This window comes from Cyclopterus lumpus, chromosome 14, assembly GCF_009769545.1.
Source record: "Cyclopterus lumpus isolate fCycLum1 chromosome 14, fCycLum1.pri, whole genome shotgun sequence".
Taxonomy (NCBI): Eukaryota; Metazoa; Chordata; class Actinopteri; order Perciformes; family Cyclopteridae; genus Cyclopterus; species Cyclopterus lumpus.
In genome coordinates, this window is record NC_046979.1 from 19,839,869 (window position 1) to 19,858,898 (window position 19,030).

Here is a 19,030-nt window from a genome sequence, read left to right on the forward strand (position 1 = left end):
TCTCACTAACAACAAGTATAAAACAACAGAAACAGAAGATGGTCCTCTCTCTTTGAGGAGGACATCAAGATGGCTGACTTGCTGATTGGCGCTGACAGATTGAGAGTGACTTCCCCCTCCTCCCAGTGCTTGTTGTAAACAACGCTCTCTCCGATCACAATTACACAAATATCCCGAAAGCTTCAGCACCGATGCGAGCTGTGCCCGTCCCAGGCTCAGCTACGCTGCATGTGACCTTTGTGTTTGCTGTGTGTCTCTGTGAGGGCATGTGAGCATCATCAGATAAACTGTCATTTACAGTTTGCCATGAAGCTCACAGCAGTAATGAGGCACAGCCAGTCTAATGAGGAGCAACATGAGCTGTGACAAGGGAACAGCTTCTCTGCACCAAGAGCTCCAACTAGCTGCTCGGGCTGGTTTCCTAATCTCGCTTCGCCCCGCTGGACAGGAGGTCATAAATGAAATATGAGTATCTGCATTATTGAGGCACCAAAGATGCAGCTTGTGATTTTTAGGTAGAGGTAATTCATCAATCTGTGCCTCTTTGTGGTTGTCTTGGCAGCAGCTTCTGTCCAGCAGGGAATCATATGGTTGAACCAGCTGAGTTCAGCTCCGGGCTCGTTGCAGTGTTGTTTAAACTTGAGGGGGTTGGGTGTCTCAATAGGTTGTTATGCATCCAAAGCACAGTATCAGAACTGAGCGCGTCTGGTTGGAATCATCATGTCGTTTGCATATTCATTGAACAGATACTTCCCGATTTAAATCAAAAGTATTGAGAGCTTAAGAGGTGATGCAATTTCTTCATTAAAAAAAGAGCAAAGAGCGACACTGAGTTTCCAATGTCGGCTTCTCACAAGGTTCTCTGTAACAAACTGTCTGGAGGGTCAGGATAGTGATTTTGAAGCAATTCATCCGTCCACAAAAGGCTTTAGACAACTTTTTTTCTCAAATGCCTCAGTCCTCTTCAACACCTGCAGAAGACTTTAATGTAAAATAGGTTGAGTTCCCCTTTAAGTCACATAAGAATACGCTCAAAGTAATAATTCACGGTTTTCCCATTTTCACTGTATGTGCATTGCATTGTTCCACATCACACTTATGGAGGTTGCACACTGGGTCCTGAGTGGCTTCCAAACTGGCTGTGATGCCACATTATGTTACATGCAGATTTAATATGAGCTCAGAGACACTTTACCCCCTTCAGCAAATTAATGTAAAATAAACTGTGCACATAATTCTGCACATTAAAGCTTAAATATTCAAGTGGAGGAACAGTAAGCTAAACACATTTCAGAGTTGTGGGGGACTTTAAAAAATGTTGTTTCTTTTGTTAAGATACCAAAAAGATACAAAAAACTGACATTAGTATTAGATTTATTTTCAAACGCAAAACCCTCAGTTCATCATCATTCAACTATCAATGTTTAATGTTTCCATCCCACAGTCGTTGTTGAGCTTATGAGCAGCCCTCTGCTACATGCTGAACACCTACACACCATCCAGACACCCTCTTTGTGAATTACTGACCGTACAACAAAAACTACAATACAGTGTTGTAATGTGCAAGTTATGATTATTTATTTACACTAAAGCCGATCGATGTACAGAACAGTTTGTGTTGTAATTGTTGTAGAAGCACTTTATGGTGTTGTATTTCTAATGACGTTGACATTATTCCTTCAAAATAAATTGCATGAAACCAGAAAATGATATAGCACCTTTGGAATAATGCCGTGGGTCAAACAGCTGTGACCATAAGCTGTCTCAAACATGCATGTTTCAAATCTGCCGCTAAGATAGCTGAACGTTTTATTTCACCTCTTGTCTTAATCCAACTCAGTTGCAAATCCTAAATATTTACAGTACAGAGCATCAGTCTGTAGGTGTATCTGCCTTCGTCCTCACGGGCAGAGCTACTCCGTCTGGTTGCCATCTAGGGAAAAGCGTACGACTCCGCTGCTCTTCCGAGGCTCGGCTCTCTCCAGCAGTGGTGCTGGTGGTTCTCCTCCAGCAGCACCCTGGGTATGATGATGACCGGGTCGGAGAACCTCGTCCTTAGCGTCTCTAGGAGGCAGCACATGGTTAAGACAGCAGAGAAGAAGGAGACAGAAAGAGACACACGATGAGGCATTTGTCCCGGGCGAGCAACAACAAGCCATTGGGCGGAGCACCTGGTGACCGCTCATTTCAGAGGAGAATACCAGGCTTCTGTTTTAGTGCCCAGAGCTTAACACGAGACGAAGAGACGACATCGCTACGGGGGCCTGTTTGCTTATCACTAATATTACATACAAACTCCTATACACGCCATTGTGTTTCGAGAATACACATGTGAATCAAAGCTTCTTCTTCCTAACGAAGCATTGGACAGCTTTGCATTGAGATCAATACGGTTTAAATCTATACTTCGACCCATCCAGTAAGTCACTGTGACATTATGAACTCCAGGATGCCAATAGTGCAATGAGGGTCTCGGGGTGTACTGTGACAAGAATATCTACAAGATGCAATACACATTTGAATAAAGATAAATGATCAGCACAGGTCAGAGTGAAGATCATTAACATGCACTTACATAATGTCCGTTTGCACTGTGTGCTGCCAAAGCTTCCCTCATTCCACTCATACTCACCGCTCGTCTTTATATCCAAGCCAACACTCAAAGTCTAGACCAGATTCTTTTGAACGCAACGTCGGATTGCAGGTCCAACAGAAAACAGTGGCAGCATGCTTTAGAGACGACACAGTATGAAGCGTCCACCCGGGGATGGCAAGCTAAGATGCAAACGTGTGAGTGATCCGGCTCATAAATGAAGAAAATAGTGGTCTCCACCAATAATTATCAGTAGTTCAACGGTCATGCAGTTTGTTTTTAAAGGGCCAGTGTGTAGGATGTGGTGGCATCGAGCGGGGAGGTTGCTGGCACTTCCTCCGGGTGCCAGTCTCTAGGAACATGGCGGAGAAAAAGACCCGCGGATAGTTCCAAGCTAACAAAAACACATTTCAGGTGATTATACACTAAAAATATAGTTAATAATACAGTGATCATCACACATTTTGGTCCAGAATCATTCCTATAAAAATGCTGTTTCAATTCATCATTTGTCTTACATAACAAAATACAGGAACACAGTTTTAAACCACGGTGTGCTCCTGCTAATTCAAGTTTACTTTATTACTTTCCTCCCAGTGATACTTTGCCTCGCTGTAACCCGTCTGCTTTCTGAAGCTGGTGCTGCGTGCGCGTTGAAATCATAACGGGGGGGGAAAAGAAAGTCCTTATCGCTCAATGAAAATAAAGGACTGCTGACAGGGAAAGCATCCGTGGTTAAAACCACGCCCCTTGTCTAGTGGATTAATAATGCCCGGTCATCCTCAGTCAGTTTGACCGTGACAGACTTAATCACTATATACAGTATATTCCATCTCTGCCAATGGAACGCCCTAAATGCTAAACACTGGCCCTTTAAGAGTGGGTGTATCACAGCAGCTAACAGAGGTCCAAGGATGGCTGATGTCTGGACTAAATCTGGGGCCTCCTTACATGTAAGGTTCTTACATGTAGGATGACAGCAGCTAGTCAGACACTCTAGTGTCCATATGGAAGAGAAATATCCAGAAGGGCTGTGACCGGAGGAGTGGACCGGAGGTGATGCGGTGAAACAAACAAAATAATGTGCGACTGTAATAGAAAACAAAAGCAAATCACAACTCCATGAGTATGAATGGGAATGAGTGGCATTTGCGGCTCACGGTCGACTTTCCTTTGGTTGCTCTCGCGATTGATTACCTTGGATTGGGTAGCGCACAGCCCCACAGGTGTTGCTTTAGAGTCTGCACCCAGCCAATATCTCGGATTGGCTGGCAGAGCTGTATGTAGTGGTACTGTTTTAGCACAACCCTTCAAATGAATCAGAATGTCACTCATTAGCACACGACAAATTGGACACAGTATGAAGAAAGAACAATATGATCTCAGCAAGTGTAATATCACACATTTGTGGGTGTTTTTTTTTCCTTTTAGTTTTTGCATAAAAGAGTATAATTTGTACATTAACTAGGAGCCTAAGAAGCACATGACATCTTATTCTGGAATGAGGTTCTGGACGTCCTTTGACGCGCATGTTGCTTTACAAGTCGGGTGAGTTGTTGGAATATATTAGAGACACGATGCAAAAAATAATATATTCTTCAGTTCTCACACGAGGGCAACATGCGGGGCCTCGGAGAGGACGTCAGAGCTCATGCCAGAATGGGGCGCAGTTTTGGATAAGCATAGAAAGAAGTTGTGAGAGCAAGAAATTCTCTTCCATGTGGATGCATTCAATGTCGTCCGTCTCACAAAGACCAAGACAGGGACAGGAAAAACGCAGACAGATACCTGCAACCGCTCATCTTTCTTTTCTTTTCTTTTTAAGAAATAAAAGAAGAAGACACTGCTTTTTTTTGCATTTATTTGTAATGTTTCATTAAATATGAGCAAGCAGATAGAAACACAAGCACGTCACAGTCATTTGTAATCTTTTTTTTTGGCCCAATACATAACTTTCTTCATAACCATACTTTCTATCCTTATTTGCCTAATAGTCACAAAGATATAGCACAGGGTGTGTGGTGTGCTAACAGCTGTTTACATTGACCGCCTCTACAAGCCCCTCCCCCTCCCTTGTGTTACATGACAATGCCCCGCCCCCAACCAACCAAAGGCTGCAAAATGCTAACGAGTCGTCCATGATGGGGCACCTTAGGATGTAGAGATGGTGCAGTCATTCCACTCACAATGGAGAGAAGGATGCTGAGAAGCAGAGCTAATGAGAGCAGTGAGGTGTGTGTGTGTGTGTGTGTGTGTGTGTGTGTGTATGTGTGTATGGTTCTAATCCAAAAACAAGGAAAACAGTGATGTCTCTCTCTATGTGTGCTCAGTGAAATCACTCACATATTGACTCGCTATAATATACTTATATTTACACAAGAGAGGTTATAATTAGTCTTACGATACAACCTTTCCCCTTTTCTTCAACACATCTCCCTGAGGAGATTCAGATTCAACCAGAATTTAGGATTTGGTTGTTGGTATGTTTTGCAAGAAATACGACTCCACCGCGCTGAACTCGCCAGAGTTTAAATAAATATCCCAAACCTCACCAAACCTCACCAAACAACAGGGATAAAACAGCAAGTGATGAACATTGGAGTCACAAAACAGAAGCAGTCACACTTACCATCACATCATTGTGCCCTAATTGGGGCTGAATTTAAATAAAAGATGGTGTTTGTAACAGATACAGCTTATTACGTAGACATAAAAAAGGATAACACTTATTATCCTCGTGAACAAGTGGCAGTGAATGTATTAGGAACGTGGATCTGTGCTTCATCCATACGGCTCCCTCTTTAAAGGTTATGTGAAAAGCGCTATTAAGCAGCAATATGAGCTGTCTGCTATCGTCCCTTGGCAGGCTAATGATATTGGTTACGGTCACCCTCGGCAGAGCGCAGTTACAAAAATAAAAAAGGCCAAAAGGAAGTGTGCGTTTGTTTGCACGCTACTGCAGTTGCGTAACAGCGGTGAAGCCTTGCAGAGGGATCAGTCTTAGTTAATAAAGAGCCCACGAGAGGCGATTACACTGAGTTATGGCTATTGAGATCGACAGCGCTGCACGCTTGTGGGCTCGGCAGGACACTCACCCCTCTCTGTTCCTCAGAAACGATGTTCCTCTTCCGTTCAATGTCGTCATGTCTGCACGAAACGACTGCGGGGGAAACTGCCATTCAAATGGCTGGTGTTGGATTCATAATAAATGAAAATAAAATGCCGCTGTATGAATGGGCTTCGCATGAAGCAAACGCTGAATGGGATGAACACACAGAGCTCAGTTCACACATACTTTGAGCCCTGTGAGCCGTGAACAGAGAAGGTAGCAGGTACCGAACAAGCCGGGGATCAGACACTCATGACTAACCAAGCGGGACGTTTATCAAAGGTTTTCAGAGTTGTTGTTAATTTAGCAGGCGCAGAAATCATATCCAACGTGCCAATTTGATTATCTTTTCCTACAACAAACCCAAAAACTAGGAGGGGGAAAAAAGAAATCCATGATAAACTCAACAAAGCAATCTGCTCAGCTGATCAAAGCCAAGCCTTCAGAGTTGCTTGTCGGTGGACCCATGCAACGAGAGCCATCCATTGCATAGCCAGGCAGCCTGTAGCCATGACAACCTGGAGATGGAGGCGAGGAGAGTGGGGGCAGGGGGGGCATCAAATGGCGGAGGAAGAGGATGCTCCCGCCCACTCGTTACTATAGCGATCTAATATAGCATGAGGTGGGAGGAGCGATGACATGTCATGCCTAAAACCCCGACATCTTGTTATTATTGTACACACGTAGCCAGGAGGTAGTGAGAGAGGACAGAGAAGAAGGAGAGGATACGGAACAGAGGAGAGGAGAAGAAAGAGACCAGATGGGGAGAGATGAGGAGAACCTTAATTCATTTTGCAGCCTCTGTGTTTGCCGTCCCCCCCACCCCCAAAAAGAAAGGAATGAAAGGAGAAGTAGTGCTAAATGATTTTTACTCTTTTGCCTCAGCCAGTTTGTTGTTCATCTCTTTACTTTTCTCCTTGTCCCCCACCGCTGGCCGGTTCTCGAGCTGGTTCTCAGAGGCCGTCTTCTTGGAGCCCCTCAGCGCGGCGCTCTGCTTATCTTTGGCTTTCTTCGCTGGCTTGGTCGCCGCTGCGGCTCCGGGCCTTTTGGGCTTAGTGCGAAGGGCACTGTACCTGTCAACCTAAGGATGTCAGATAGTGGAAATGAGACTCCTGAGCTGGAACGCTCCATTCTGAAAACTAAAACTGTGCTGTGCAATGAGATGAGCATGTCAGGAATTTCACATTGCCCCTCCCTTTGATTTCAAACGATACGTCATAGTCAGAAAGGCGTGTTCTTACCTGTTTGATGGGGTCTATGTAAGGCTCGCTGTACAAACTGCGTATCCTCCTCCTCTCCAGGGCCTTGTTGTCCGCAGACTTCAGTGGGGCTTGGCCCTTGTATGTGGCACTGTAGCTGGTCTCTAGGCTGGTCTTCTCATCCGGTGGCAGGTACTGGGACCTGGCCCGGATCATCTTTGCCGGCTTCACATCTTTATAAGCCTTGTACTCAGTTCTGTGTGGACAGAAGGAAGTTAGGGTATCATAAGTAAGTGGACTGGGTCGTAGAGCTCAAAGACCCATCAATAACGAGTATCAATAAAGAGTCTTGACAGTAAGAGTGACAAGTTAACATTTTGTATTTATGTTAATGCTCATAAAAGACTAAATGTTTAGGACATATAGCTAGACAACGCTCTCATATTTGTAGGATAAACTTGAAGCTACAGCCAGGAGATAGTTAGCTTAGCATAAAGAGCTGGAAACAGGGGAAACGGCTAGCCAAAGAAACTCCAGTAGAGTCTCCGCTGGATGCTTTTAATGAAACATCGCAAATGCTGTTCCATTATACATTACATACTTCATTTTTTGTTTGTTTTGTCGCAGATAACTGTGGTATAATTATTTCCATGCCAATCAGTGATTATTTTGGGTCTTTGGTGTGTATATATACTGCTTTATTTTGTCTGGCACCGTCTACTGAAAAATGTCTTTATTTGCGCATCATCAAAGAGAATCTCTATTAAAAATAGATATCGCATTCATTGCAGACAGTGTGTGCATGTTGTAATCCGCATCCTGGAATAGAGGTGTGAAGAAGTGGCTCATTACGACTGTAGAGCGACGTATGTCAGAGGTACGGCGGGTGGGAGGAGGTCTGCACTGCGTGTGATTTTCTGTAGTCCTCAGACAGCAGTTCTGAAGAAGGTCAGCAGCATGGCAGGCTCACAGAGCCCTCTATCAGCGACTCTGCCCACATTATACACCTATGGGTGGGTGTACCACAGAGGACAAACAAATGATTCACAATAGAAAAACAATGGAACGATGGATCAGTTAGTTATCGGAGTGGATGAGGATTGTTTTTCTGTCTGTCAATCGATGTTGTATTGTTGTAAAAGAAGAAAACTACTGTAATTCACCTTACAGAAGAATCTGGACAGCTTTTCATAACAAACATTAGTTATTGTTGTGGAAAACAGATGGAGCTGAAGCATGCCTTTGGCTTCATAAGTTACTGCTTGGAAGGGTACTTAATCTTCACAAAAGGTCATCAGGTGACGCTTTAGAAAACATAAATCTGCCAAACCTAATATCAGAAGAAGAAGCTTTTAGTCTATCTGTCTATCTGGTAATGACTGAAGGCAACATTTATTTCTTTTAACTGATGTTTTTTTCAACAGCCATAAACAAAAGCAAATACATTTTCTCTTATGATAGAGCTGTATTTGCACCAATGTGGGCTAGCTCTATGGCAAATGCAACAATGGAATATGTCAGCCTGTAACAGCATACCATATTAATATAAAACTGTTAAAATTCCTACGAATGTTTCAAGAAAAAGGTGGCCCAAAAAAGGTGTTCCCTCTTTAATAAAAATTGTAATATGCAATATTACCGTGATGCTGCGGCTAATTACAAAGGAAAACAGAAAACAGCTCTGTGTTTCAGGTTAGTCAGATGACACCTATCGGGTCTCCCCTGTGCAGTCACAAACACGTACATTCCCCTCACGCAGCACAATTCACCGCAAGCGCTGAGAACCACGCAGTTGTCGCCAAGGTTCAGTGAAAGGTCTCCGTTCCCTGTGGCAACATCGGCAGGGCAGACAAGGCCAGGCTGCTGCACGACTGCCTCATTAGAAGGAAATGTAAGCCCAAGTCATCTGGAAAGACATCGCATATCAATAACTACGGAAATCCGCCTCAGAGACTGTGTGTTCCTGTTTAACGCAATTACATTTCAGGGACAGTTGTATTGATGTCTTGAACGTATTACCATGAGAAGGGGGTAATGAGAGAGCAGCTGAGTTGTCTGATTTAGCATCACAGGGTGAAAGCTGGGCTCCGACCTCAGATGTTCTTGAGGTGGGTTGTCATGGGTTAGCACGTGGGCGTGAAACGATAAACCACACTGAAAATGAGAGCGCCATTGTTCGAAGAAACAGAGCGCTCCATTTCGACGTGAACTATCGGACGGGAAAATGAAATGGTTATAATAAAAACTTCACATCGATTCGCAGAATTCTAAATAGCGCCTGTGGTGACAAAGATTACAATGAGACATGACACCTGTAACAATAAGCCGATGAAATACAAAATGTAGGCTAGCTAATGTGGCAGCGGGGTGTGGTTAGGCTCGGCTGCAGAGTGGGTGGAGCGGGGGGGGGGGGGGGGGGGGGGGGGGTTCAGGGAATAGTGCCGTGATGTGTAATCCGCCTCAGCTGGGGTCAATTAAACGTTTGTCTCTTCAGTATAAGAGTAGGTAGTGGCTGGAGAACGGGAGAGAGAGCGGGGAGCAGACGCTGACGTTCGGAATGCAGGACGGAACCGGAAGCGTGAAATAATAAAACCAGTTACTTGTGAAATACCGTGTGTTGCCCTCTTTTATCCGTTGCCGGAACTCACACTTGTTACAGCTAACATTAGGAGTTAGTAAGCAGCTAGCGTATAAACATGTTGTTAAATAAAGTGGCACACAAGCAGCTTTCACACAGCGCTTGGCGCTCTGCTGCTCCGTCTCGACGCAGTGAAAAGCCGCTGTGGAACCGCGTGTGCCTTTGGAAGTGTGCTTTGAGGTAGATCCTAAAGATAACATGCTAAACATGCTCACAATGACAATGCTAATATGTTGATGGTAACCAGGTATAATGTTTACCATGTTCACCATCTTAGTTTAGCGTGCTAGCTGATAACATGTCGCTAGTTAGCACTAAACACGAATTGCAACGTTATTACAGAACCGACAGAACGTCCCTATAAAACGGAATTTCCTTATAGTAGTTACTCCAAGTATATCATTTGACCAGCAATAAAGACAGCTGACATTTAAAAAAAAAAAAGCCTAAACTCTAGCCATCTCATCTTCCTAACTATATAATGTGTTCCCTTTAATCTAAAGCTAAATCAGCTAACATTTAGGCTGGGTTTTAAAACGAAACTGAGGCGTAAAGAGTCGTTTTAGGGTAAGCAAACTATTTATGACACAAAGGCTGGGGACAGTGACATGGCTGCTTTACACCGAGGAGAGGAGGAAGTCACACAGAGAGCTGTTACATAACCGGACTGAAGTCCATTTTCAATGCTCGGCTGGGCCAAGAAGCCACAAAGACAGGTTATGCAAACAATGTCCAGGCCAAGGGTCTAAAGCACTCACTATGTGACATCACAGGGTGTGTGTGTGTGTGTGTGAGAGAGAACGACAGAGAAAGAGGCAGATTGTGTGTGCAGACAGGTTCCACAGTGTGAAACACCGGTCAGTACTGTAACATTGCTCCTATTCATGGACGTATGACAATAAAGTCTGTGTCTCTGAGGTCAGTGTGTACTTGGTACTTATTTAACGAGCTTGGTTCAACCGGCATCATGTCACAGCTACTGTTACATACTGTACGTAACGGGCAGATTACTGCGCAACGTCCGCAAAACCAGCAGTTCAATGAGACGCAGAGGTACGAAGCTCACCGTTTCGGTTGAGTGTCGGGAAGGAGAAAACTAATTGGTTTAATGTCATAGAAGGTGATAGACCAAGTGCCTGTCATGAAAAAGATACACCTTACACCTCACACTACTCTTGTCTATTCCACCCAGCTTTATAGGTCTTGTCTTTGGGATCCTTCAGAATGTCAGAGTCGAAAGGTCACTGCCGCTATCAGAGCCATATCTGGCTTCCCTACGTCACTTTCCGGCATTCCAAAAATGGTAACTTACGTTCATCGGCTTTGAAAACAACAACATGCCGACAGCCATATTCCAACTGAATATGCTATCATACTGCCTATAATATTTATCCTTGCATTTGTGACTAAAGCCGCTTTGGATGGCTGACCCTGCTGACCCACCGCGGCGGAAGGGTTGCGCAGAGAAAGGCCTCGTCGCTGCAACCCAACCCTGCCGTGTGACAGGGGTGGAACCACGCCAGGGTACAGCACTGATGAGCTCCATGCAGCCCTACTATAACACGGCACAATCTGGAGGGGTTATGGGTGAAAAAGGATCAAAACGGATGCCTGCGAATTAAAACTGTCGGGCTGCACGAGCTGACCTTGACACATAAAAAGTATGATGACACGTTACTAGCAGGCCACGGAAAACCAGCCAGGAGAACATTTTACTCCAGGAAATAATCCTTTTTTGAGCTGATGCTATTGCAAATTATCACCAACCACAAAGTACAGTTGAGAATGTCCTTAACTCTTCAGGTGTTTTGTCACCAAAGTTGTTACAAATCTGTCCCTGTCCCATGTATAAGTTATGTGTTCGTATTTTCTTTTTCGGCACTTCCTGCCCTTCATGTGTTTCAGCCAGGGGATCGCAATGTCAGTAGGGTTCCTCCCCTTGGATCCACGAATGTCTGCACAAAGTGTCCGGGCAATCCATGCAGTAGTTGTTGAGATATTATACTCTGGACGGTGGATATACTGCACATGGTAAATGGTAAAATACATCTGCACAACTTCTGTACAGTTAAGACTGACGGTAACCACAGTGACTGGCTCTAATCCTACACCAGAGCTGGCTTCACATAAAGGGGCTGGAGTGCTTCTTTCCCAGTATTCCAGAGAATCAATCTGACCATAAGGGAACTGCAGCTTCCCTTCCGACCAGTGTTGTCTTGGTGTGTCAGCGGGTGAGGTCCTGGCTTCTGGTCAATACTCCCTGCGGGACCAGTTGGCCTTGTCTCTAACTCACGGCCTCTCTGAAGCTTCTCAGGCATCAGCTCGATGGAAACTATACTGTATTATACGCTGAGAGCTGGAACAGTGCATTCACAGTATGACAGGGGCTTGTGATAGGGTCACAAAAGAGGGCTCCCAAGTACATTTTTGTATTGCTAATTTGCTAATTTTGTATTGCTAATTTCCATTTGAAAACAACAACAAAAGTGTTGACTTGAGCATTTTTGTTGCACACTTTGTAATAAAGAAGTACAGAAAGGCAGGCTCTCAGTTTTTACCTATGGTGAGTTTAGTCAGAACTGCAGGTTTAACTGGGTTATCTTATGTAATCCATTTATAACCAGAATCAGCTCTGAAGACATTTCCCTGTAAATGGACTGTAATCACATGTGATAAATCAGATTAATTGGTTACATATGACAGTGAGCTTTAGCTGGTGGAGCTCTGCATTGATCAACACACGAAAACTGGATATCAGCAGACATTATAGTATTACATTTAGACAAGAATAGCTCCCACGCAACTACCCTGCCCTGTTTTTATTTTCAGGGAGCAGAAATGCAAATGAGTTACATACATTTTTTTTTTTCAGAATTGAATTTCTGCATTCACTCCTTGTCAGTAGGAACATGAGGCTTGGCTGACTCTAAGAGGATCCATGTACATTCCATAAACGTAACATTCAGACAAACTCCTTTTTAGTTGATGGGGCGTCCTTGTCTTGGGGAGGGACGAGTTCACGTCCGAGAAACTAAAAGAAGAATCTCCTGAGACCGTGCTGCTGTGAAAATGTTGAGCTGCAATACATGACGCAAATTAAAACCAAGTCATGCTCTCTCTCTCTCTCTCTCTCTCTCTCTGTCTGTCTCTCTCCCTCTCTCTCACTCTCTCTCCCTTGCTGTACTCACTGAACCTGCATTACCTGCCTCACTGTCGACAATGAAAATTCAAGTCATAATCCTTTATCCAATCGCCTCTTTGTATTAGTCTTTTATTTGACGCATCGCATAATTGAACAAATAATGCTGACAAGATGAAGAATGGCCTTTGTCTTTTACAGCAGCGCTGGTTGTTAAAAAAGAAGACACCAACAAAGACTCCAGCAGCTGCTGTCTGAGGCTCATTGACTTTTTTTTTATGCAAAAGAAAAAGAAGACATTTGAAACATAATGCAGCGAGTTGGTGGCGAGATGAAGGCTGGACGGGTTATGTGAGGGGGGATGTTGGTGGAAAATGCTGCACCAATTCAGGCAAAAAAAACACAGTGGTTGATAGTATCCTTTAGCATTTCCTGGGTGCACTGCAGAAAAAAAGCCATTGGGCTCTCTGCAGAAAAATACAAGTCTTTTCTTTTTTTTTAAACGGCAGAAAATAGAGCTGAGAGGAACAGGACTTCATGTGCAAATGAGCACAAAGAAATGGGGGGAAGGCTTTGAATAGACTGCGAATGTGGTTCCCTACTGAAAGTCCTGTTCCAGTCTATATATGCGCTGGCTAAATAGAGCTACTGTGCACATTAGTGCAACCATATCCCAACTGAGACAGGATGTTGGAGGCCAACAACGATATCTAAGTTGAAGAAATGGTGAGTTTTCTCACAGTCCAAAGGCAATCCATACTGATGGTCTCAAAACAACCTCCCTTGGGATAAATATGGGGTACCACAAGGGTCTGTGCTGGGTCCCTTTACTATTTACATTCCACATAAACAATAGTGTCATTCCAACACAGACTTGCAATAGCCATTTTTATGATGAGCCTTTTCTACAACTGTCTCAGGATTACAAAGAAATGTATTTTATTCTCAAGAACCCATAATTCCAGTTTGCATCTCTCTATAACTAACATCCGTTCACGTAATACTGCTAAAACTGAAATGGTTTAGTCTCATAAATATCTCTGAATTATGGCTTACTTTTAATATTGTGTGGAGCAATTTACACAGGAACTGTGAACAATATGATGCAGTCTGCTGGAGCACAATGCCAGATTAGCTGTGGATAACACAGAGGTGCACACTCACTCACAAGGCCAAATTGCCTCCCAAGTTATCATAAGGCCAGTTGCTGACGAGGATATAGCACTTTAGTTCTCAGTCCACATAAAACTAAATTATGCCTCCATCACCACTGAAATATTTAAACTGAATGTTCTCACAAAAACACAGAATCCATCTGCACGCCAGCGCGTCGTTCAAACCCGAGCCCGCTTGCAACCGGTGGGCCACCGGCAACGTTATCGACACTTCACTTGTTGAACTGACTTTGGCAGTTTAGATAACAGACACTCAAGTGTGCTGCTGTGGTTGCAGACATGAAAACTAACCACAGACGCTCGCCTCGTTCATGGACTCACAGATGGCTTCGGGCCCTCAGTTCGATTATTAATTTTAGATGACATTGTTTCTGTTTGTCATAGCCCTGGGATGTGATTCAACATTATCATGTGTCTTTATAGTGTCTGACATTTAGATATTATTGTGATGATATGATTGTACTGCGTTACTAAATTGTGTTAAATAATTCCAAGCAAATTGTAGTAAAGAAAACAAAACGTTTTTGTTAGATGTGAACAGTTAACTTTATAAATCAATATCGTGAATCAATTCATTTCAACAAAGTCGCCCAGCCCTAATTGAAGAATGTTTTGGGTTTTTAATTGCAGTTCTGTGTATTATAACTCTATAACAAAAAAGTGAGAAGAATGTGAAATACTTAAACACATGTTTTTTTGTGTGCATATCTTACATGTTATTGTGTGTGTGTGTGTGTGCAGTTTCCACACTGTAGGCACACTATCCATGATATTAACCCACAGTTGACCTGCTTCAAGTCTCCGCTGGCGGAGTAAGACAGAGAGCTGACTGGGCTTCTGCTCGTCACGGTGCAGTCATTCAATAACATGTGTGGGGGGAGGTTGTGTGGGGTGGGGGGAGAGCACCCTAGGCTGCACCCTAGGCTGCACCCTCGCTGACTGCTCAACAACAAAGGCACAGCAGCAATAGGCACCAAACAGCTGTAAGACTCGCTCACTTATCTCGCCCGGCCTCATCTTCACTGACTCAACATATCATTGGGCATCTTTTGTTGACAACGCTGTGAATCCGGTGATAATGTTTTACAGATCAGACTGTGCAATATAAAGGCCGAGATACGACTCTGCTGAAAGTGAGTCAAAGAATGAGATGCTGAATGCTTTGAAAATCCCCAAAACCCACAGATTACTGCAGCAGCGACAACAAAAACAGAACAAAAAATCCCCACAATATCTTACACTCGCACAACCAGCAGCCTTCCCATGAACATAAATGCAACCGATAACATCAAGGCACAGCTTTAAGAGGCGATGCATATGATGGGGACGTGCGTGACTTGATGCTCATCCATCCACCAGTCCCCATCATCTTCTGGAACATTGCATAATAGACAGAGATTACCCACATGGACCGAAACATCAACAGTCAATAATAAATCTTTAATTATTTATTGTTTTTAATGTTTACTCCCAGACAGGTCCCCCCACTTATTGAATGGTTATCCTCAAATTAATTAGGGGCCTTGTGAAAATTATTTGGGACAAATGGGATTCAGCAATGGGGAGGATTCGGCATTTAAAAAGAAAAAATGTTAAAGTGTGTCCAATAAAGTGCCAGTGATGGCTTTTAGTTCAAAAGTAAATAGCTGGAGTATTGGGTGTACAGGATCAACGTCTCATGCAACGTTTCGTTTTTTTGTTTTTTTTATGTGCCGACATGAGCAAAAAGTGCGCAACAAAAAACCCTTGGTTATTTTTAGAAAAAGATTGTGGTTTGGTTTAAATTAAGTATGTTTGTTATAACAAAATCAAGTTAAAATAAGTCAACGGTGACTTTTAGTTTCACACAGAATACACACAGCGGTCTCCTGAGTGAAAGTGCTGTGTTTGTCAAACCCACCTGTCCACCCCAATCACATTGACCTTGTCCCTCTTAACACCACGTCAGCTGACTTTCTGACAGGCGGCCCTGCACATCCTGGCTCACCATCCCAGGATGCATTTGTTTAGGTTTGCCATAACTTTGACAATGCAAACTCCATGTTTATTGTGCAATCCGCTGGCTGTGTAAAAACGCATTATTCTACTAACAAAGCAAGGTTTGAATTTAAGTAAACACACCTCAAAATTCTTTATTATGGCGATTGCATTTTTGTAGTGTTATTTCACTTTGTGTATTGTGGTAAATGGAAAATATTAATAATGATTATGAATAATGAATTGCTGTGTTTTTAAAATGCAACAACCTCTGATATTTCTGATAGTCAAGTGAATGAATGGTTAACACAGTATAATACTAATGTTGACCCCTATGACCCTTGGCCGCCTGAGGCCTCTGGACTCCAGTTTGGAAGACACCACATATAGGGCAATGTATGAACTCACTTGTACGAGCTGTCGGCTGTGATCTCCTGTTTGATCTGCCTGTTCACAGCATCCGCCGCCGCCCTCCCTTTGCCCTCTCCTTCCACCTTCAGGACAACTTTCTTCTGCCCCTCCTGCTTAATGGACTTGGTTTTCTTTTCCTGCCCCTGCGGGAGGTCTTTCTCCTGCACCTGGTCGGCGATAGCGCTCTTCTCCACGCCGCTGTCCGCTTCCGCCGGCTGCTTCGCGTGCCTGGACCGGTCCGGAGGCCGGTCGTCGGAGGGAAGCTGTTTGGGTATCCAGGGATGGTCGTACCTTTTCGGGATGGGCCAGGGTTTGAAGTCCTTCTGGTACTGGGTCTCGCTGTTGAACGGCGTTTCCGGTTCGTGGTACTCGTTCTTGGGTTTACAGCTCGGCTCCGGTCGAACTTTCCAGTGCTTAAAGTCCTCGCGCGACACCGAGCTGCACACGCGCTCCTCGGAGACGCACCTGCGCGGCGGCCGTGTTGTGGCGCGTGTCTCCGCGCGAGACGGCTGCGTTTCTATGGTGACCCGGCCCTGGGGAGGGCGGAGCGGCGGCTGCAGCTGGATGTGCTGCATCTCCGAGACATCCGTGTACTTGGTGAAGACCAAAGGCACCGCAATGTCAGCCTTGTCCAGCTGGTTCCATAAGCGGGCCATGCAGCACGCCCTGCTGATACAGGGCCACGCCATGGTGGGCCGGAGAGAGCTCCACTACAATACAATCTGCAAAATGAAGTCAAGATATGTCTCTGCACTCCTGGTATCCTGTCAGAAACAAGATGTCCGTGTGTCAGGTAGCACGGAAAGGATCAGAAGGCCGTTGACGTTAGATGGTATTCAGTAAATCCATTTTGCTTCTAAAATAGACAGAATTGAAGGATTTGTATATTAACAAAAACAACCTTGCTAACGTTTGCTGTGTGCCCGCTACGTCTTGCTACATCACTCCGCGGCATGGCACTGCAACGAAAAACAGCCCCGCCCGCCTGCTCAGCATCCCGGAGACACAGAGGGGGGTGGGAGTCAAGTCAGGGAGAATAAAGAAGAACTTCCGGCTTAGACTGCAGTCTAAAAGCTTTAATGGCGGTCTTTTGAAATTGTGTAATTTAAAAAGAAGTCCAAACAGCATAATAACTAGATGTAGCACATTGACTAATATATACTAAAGTATCTTCCCGTTGCATATCTGTAGCCATATACACCGAGGTCTGCTTTTATTTTGTAATGAGAATAGTCATTTCCGATGCAAAGCAGATTAACACAATGAGCTTGATGTGAACGGTGTGTTTTGTTACTGCGTGATGGTACAGGAGGAGCGACGTTCAGGTCCAGCTATCACTTTCCTTCGGTTTCCGTGTCAACGTTTGGTCATGAGAAAATAAGTAAATAAAAGATATATATTTTAGGAATAAACATAAAATAGTAGGATAACATTGCCAATCCCTATTGGACTTAATATAATTAATCATGAATAGAAAGGGATGGAAATTATGAAGTATAGTAGTAATCTTATTTGATTCAAAATAAATAAAATATAGCTTGCCAAAGCCATAAAAAAGGTCTGCATTGTTAAGTAAGCCACTGATTCATGCAAAAAAAAGCCTACTGGCAGACTGTGCCATCACATAGTAGAACACATGAATAATGCCAACTCATTACAAACCCCGGAGGCCCGTTTGGACTACGATTTCTAAGACATCTGACAAGCACATGATCTGAGCCGACGATTTTATAATGAAGGATGACAGCTAATGTTCAGAAGCAATCGCTCTTGCAAGCTTTACAGTGGGATGTTTTCTTTTGTGTAAAGGTCCGGTGTCTAGGATTTGGTGGCATCTAGCGGTAGGGTTGCAGCCGAATTAGACCCCCCGCCCCCAGTACCCAAACCCTCCCTCTCTGAGCATGTCAGAGAACCTGGGGGCATTCAGGCACATTTACACTGCAGTCAAGCCCCCAAATACAAGCTGCCACTATTTTTAGTTCACCAGATAATATCCATTGAGATTCAATCTTTTTTTTTGTGATGGTGATCTGGCTAAGCAGGCAGCAAAGTTAAACCTTGGGTCCAACGTCAATTTCATTACTACAATAATAATAATAAAAACAACAACAATACATGACAGAGTGAAAACTAAAGTCCACTCATCAACAGAAGACGTTAAAGAGAAAGAAAAAAAACCCAAAACAATTCTAAGTTCCAGGTGATTTTACACTGTAGGAAACATTGTTTTGACAATTTGATTCCATTTCTGCCGATAGCTCTCCCAAAATGCCACACACACGGTCCTTTAACTGCATTTACTTTAGTCGTGCATTGGTAAAATATTAACTGACTGGCTGATTATGTATTGAACGTTACAAGGTTTGTTCGTTCACATTCTGCAACACAGGGTTGCACAACTAAATGTGAATTGTGGTGCCTTTAGGCCTCGCAGGAAAAAACTAAAGACTTTTTGTATATATACGGAGCACGGAGGATGAGTTGAGGAGGCTCACTGAGGGAAGAATCTCTGTAGGCAGTGGAAAACCTCTGTATCGCGTGCAAGGTGGCAGCACGGGGTGAACAGGCTCTCGCTGGGGTGGGTTTTGTCTTTTTAATAGATCCTCCGGGTTCTACCTCACCTCACCGATATCACTGATGCTCTGTTGATGATGCTCTGGGTGGTTTTAATGACATGCTAAAGAGATCAAATGTTAATGAGGTAATAAAAGAAGACAGTCCCTGAATACATCATCAATTCCAAGGGCAACACTAAATGGAGTGGCAGTCAAACATATTGGCCCAGGCAA

The 19,030-nt window shown here is 43.9% G+C and overlaps 1 protein-coding gene across 1 annotated transcript; it reads right to left on the reverse strand.

Annotated features, from left to right (window-relative positions):
• Nucleotides 1-1,819: 1,819 nt before the first annotated feature.
• On the reverse strand, nt 1,820-16,930 carry map6a (microtubule-associated protein 6a). Its single transcript, XM_034550372.1, has 5 exons — nt 16,239-16,930; nt 6,944-7,157; nt 6,575-6,783; nt 3,791-3,901; nt 1,820-2,064 (listed from the first exon to the last, which is right to left on the reverse strand). The coding sequence occupies exons 1-5, from the start codon at nt 16,928-16,930 to the stop codon at nt 1,914-1,916; spliced, it is 1,377 nt and encodes a 458-aa protein (XP_034406263.1). The 3' UTR covers nt 1,820-1,913.
• Between the last annotated feature and the right edge of the window lie 2,100 nt (nt 16,931-19,030).